The sequence below is a fragment of the Seriola lalandi genome, unplaced genomic scaffold, assembly GCF_002814215.2.
Source record: "Seriola lalandi dorsalis isolate HSWRI2012SDOR001 ecotype SW California unplaced genomic scaffold, Sedor1 jcf7180002054582, whole genome shotgun sequence".
Classification (NCBI taxonomy): Eukaryota; Metazoa; Chordata; class Actinopteri; order Carangiformes; family Carangidae; genus Seriola; species Seriola lalandi.
The window spans coordinates 903,190-905,926 of NW_019525135.1; the positions used below are offsets into that span (position 1 = coordinate 903,190).

Consider the following 2,737-nt stretch of genomic DNA (forward strand, 5'->3'; position numbering starts at 1 on the left):
AACTCTGTAATTAAGAAAAATTGTACTTCATTAATGTAAAAAAAAAAAATGTTGCTTTCAGAGTCATCTGAGATTCTCTAAGTGATTATTTTCTAATCTCACCTTGAAGATAAGCTTTGTGAAACAAGGGCTGCTTTTATAGATTATCCTGAACTGATTTTGTTCTTGCAAAACTGTTATTTTATTCACTCTATCTGTATCATTCAGTGACTATATTTTGGGTTCATCTAAGGTTTAAATGTGGGCTGACTTTCCACAGCAAAGTTATATTTTGCAGTGGCATTTACACCAGTCCTCCACATATTTCAAATTCAAGGTACAGTACACGCAGTACCTTGTTACGGTGTAACAGTAAGTTTTAACACACACCCCTCAGCAGAGGACAGAACAGCTGCTTGCAATGACTCTCAACGATTTCTGCAACAAAACACAATTTATTGTATTCAAAACACCAATGTGTGATTATGCTTGAATACTTACCTTGTTCCATTCATCTAAGGATCATGGCAGTTTACTCCAACAGGGTCAGTAGTCGATGAAATATCACTTAACGTAAAATCTGTGAAGCCTTCACAAGAGGTGAAAGCTGCTTCAGGTGTGTAGCTGCATTTGTTCCTCTGCCTTAAGTGGCTCATTGGAATAAAGAGGGCTCTTTTATAGACGTGTATGAAGAGGTTGCAAATAGGTGCTAAATACAGAATATAATGGTGATACCTTACGCGAAAAATAAATGAAAACTCAGGCAAGTCTATTTTGAGAAAGAACATTGAAGTAGTTAATTATTAAATCTATACCACACAACAGTTGAGAAGAAAAACAGGTGTACAGCAGATTTTCAAAGATCAATGATGCAAGACAATGTAACTACAGCGTTCATTTATTATGATGACCAAGGACTTCAACACAACTTAGATTTTTAAGCAGAAATACAATAGATTTGCTGGCTTCAGCTTCTTAATTGTAAAGATTTTTGGTTGGACCAAAAAATTACATTTTATAGGTGATACAATCAAACTTATAAATGGAGGATTATACGATAATGACATAGCTGTGGCCCTAATGTATCTGCTGTCCAGACTGATAAAATAAATGTGAGAATTGATTTGCACTTTTGTGCATGATTTAGTTCATGACACTGCTACCACATTGACACAGTCCTCTACCATCTCAAACAGGAAGTGATGGGGACCACTACGTCGGGCCACCTCACTAGCCGTCTCCATGCTGCTGCTGTGGAGCCCCGGCTTCAGGTGTCGCTGAGAGAGGAGCAGCTCTAAGGTGTGTGCGGAGTCTGTTTTTGTGGAGCTGGTGTGGGAAGCAGCCAGGTGTAGGGGTGTGAGCCCACCGTTGGTCTGGGCGTTCAGTTCAGCTCCATGCTGCAGGAGGAAACTCACCACAGTGACGCGGCTCCAGCGGCAGGCGCTGTGAAGGGGCGTCCAGCCGTCAATGGTGCGGGGGTTAACTTTGGAGCCGGCAGTGAGTAAAGCAGACACAACATCAACATGGCCGCTGTATGCTGCACGGTGCAGTGGAGTGTAACCATCCTCATCACAGCAGTGCACCAGCAAAGGATCAGCGGTTAACAACCTATGGACTGTTGAAAGCTGGAGGAAAACCACAGATATGCTCAGGGTTACGAAATTACAAACTTACTACTTGAAGAGGTCATGCAATTGGAGTTGTTATTCAACACTCTGACAATTTTAATCCTGTTCGAGCCATTCATGTGGGTAATTTTTACGTCGCTGTAAATTAAAAATTCAAGACTGCATTATCTTCTATTCTGAGGAATTCTGTGGTTTCCCACTCATGCTTATTCTGTGTGAGTACACACATCAGTATTTTTAGAGAGCAAAATCTCCATCTGTAGGAAAACTGCACTGAAGACACTGTTAAGCCTGACCATCTCAGAGGGAGGCAAGCCTGAATCCTTGTTGGAAATATTAAAAAGTTAAAAAAAAAAAAGGTCAAACTATTAAACAAGAGAATGCCAGTTAAATAATTAAACAAGTAATCGATCGTCAAAAAAGTGAGCAGGGGCGTCCCTCTCTATCTTGGAGAATCTCTTGAAGATTCATCTCTACTGAGAGCAACTCCTCGCCTAATACCCCTAACACCATGTCTAATTAACACTTACTATTCACTGCACTTCTTTAACTGATCTCTCAGTCAGTCAGTAATGTACGGCATGTCAACAGGTGTTAGCAGTAATGAATAGGTCAAAGTGTGACAATAAAAGAGGAGAAGACTGCCAATGGGTTTTGCACAAAAAATTAAGGTTTCATAACATAACAAAAACCTAATCGGTGAATGTATTTTGAAGGAAACACATTCAACATGTTTGTAATGTAATGCTTTAAAGATATAACAAGGGTGTTTTGGTGAGAAATGTTCAATTTAAACAAATCAATCTTCCCTAGAATTACAGACATAACAAGTAAAAAATACTATTTAGTTCAGCTTATCCTAAAGGAGTTTTTTAAATCGAAAACAACTGGACTAGGTTATTTGTCTGGGAAGACGTTTCACATCTCATCCAAGAGGCTTCATCAGTTCGTGTACGCATCTGACCAGGCTAGGACTGGTCCTACTTTCTGGTGTGGAGACCCAGGTATTTAACCTCTTGTGGGCGTTCACAAGGATGATGATGTCACTAGTTCCCTTTTGTGCTCCAAGTGTCAACGACAGTCGTTTGCATGACTGTCGTTGGTGGAAAATTGGTTTCGACTTCGTTAGT

At 40.0% G+C, this 2,737-nt stretch overlaps 1 protein-coding gene across 2 annotated transcripts in view; it reads right to left on the minus strand.

Annotated features, from left to right (window-relative positions):
* Nucleotides 1-859: 859 nt before the first annotated feature.
* ankrd49 (ankyrin repeat domain 49) overlaps nt 860-2,737 on the minus strand; it is a 6,266-nt gene continuing 4,388 nt past the window's right edge. For both annotated transcript variants that reach the window (XM_023418428.2, XM_023418429.2), the window contains exon 3: nt 860-1,604. In XM_023418428.2, the coding sequence (XP_023274196.1) occupies nt 1,128-1,604 (477 nt within the window). In that variant the 3' untranslated portion in view covers nt 860-1,127. The remainder of the gene's footprint in view (nt 1,605-2,737) is intronic.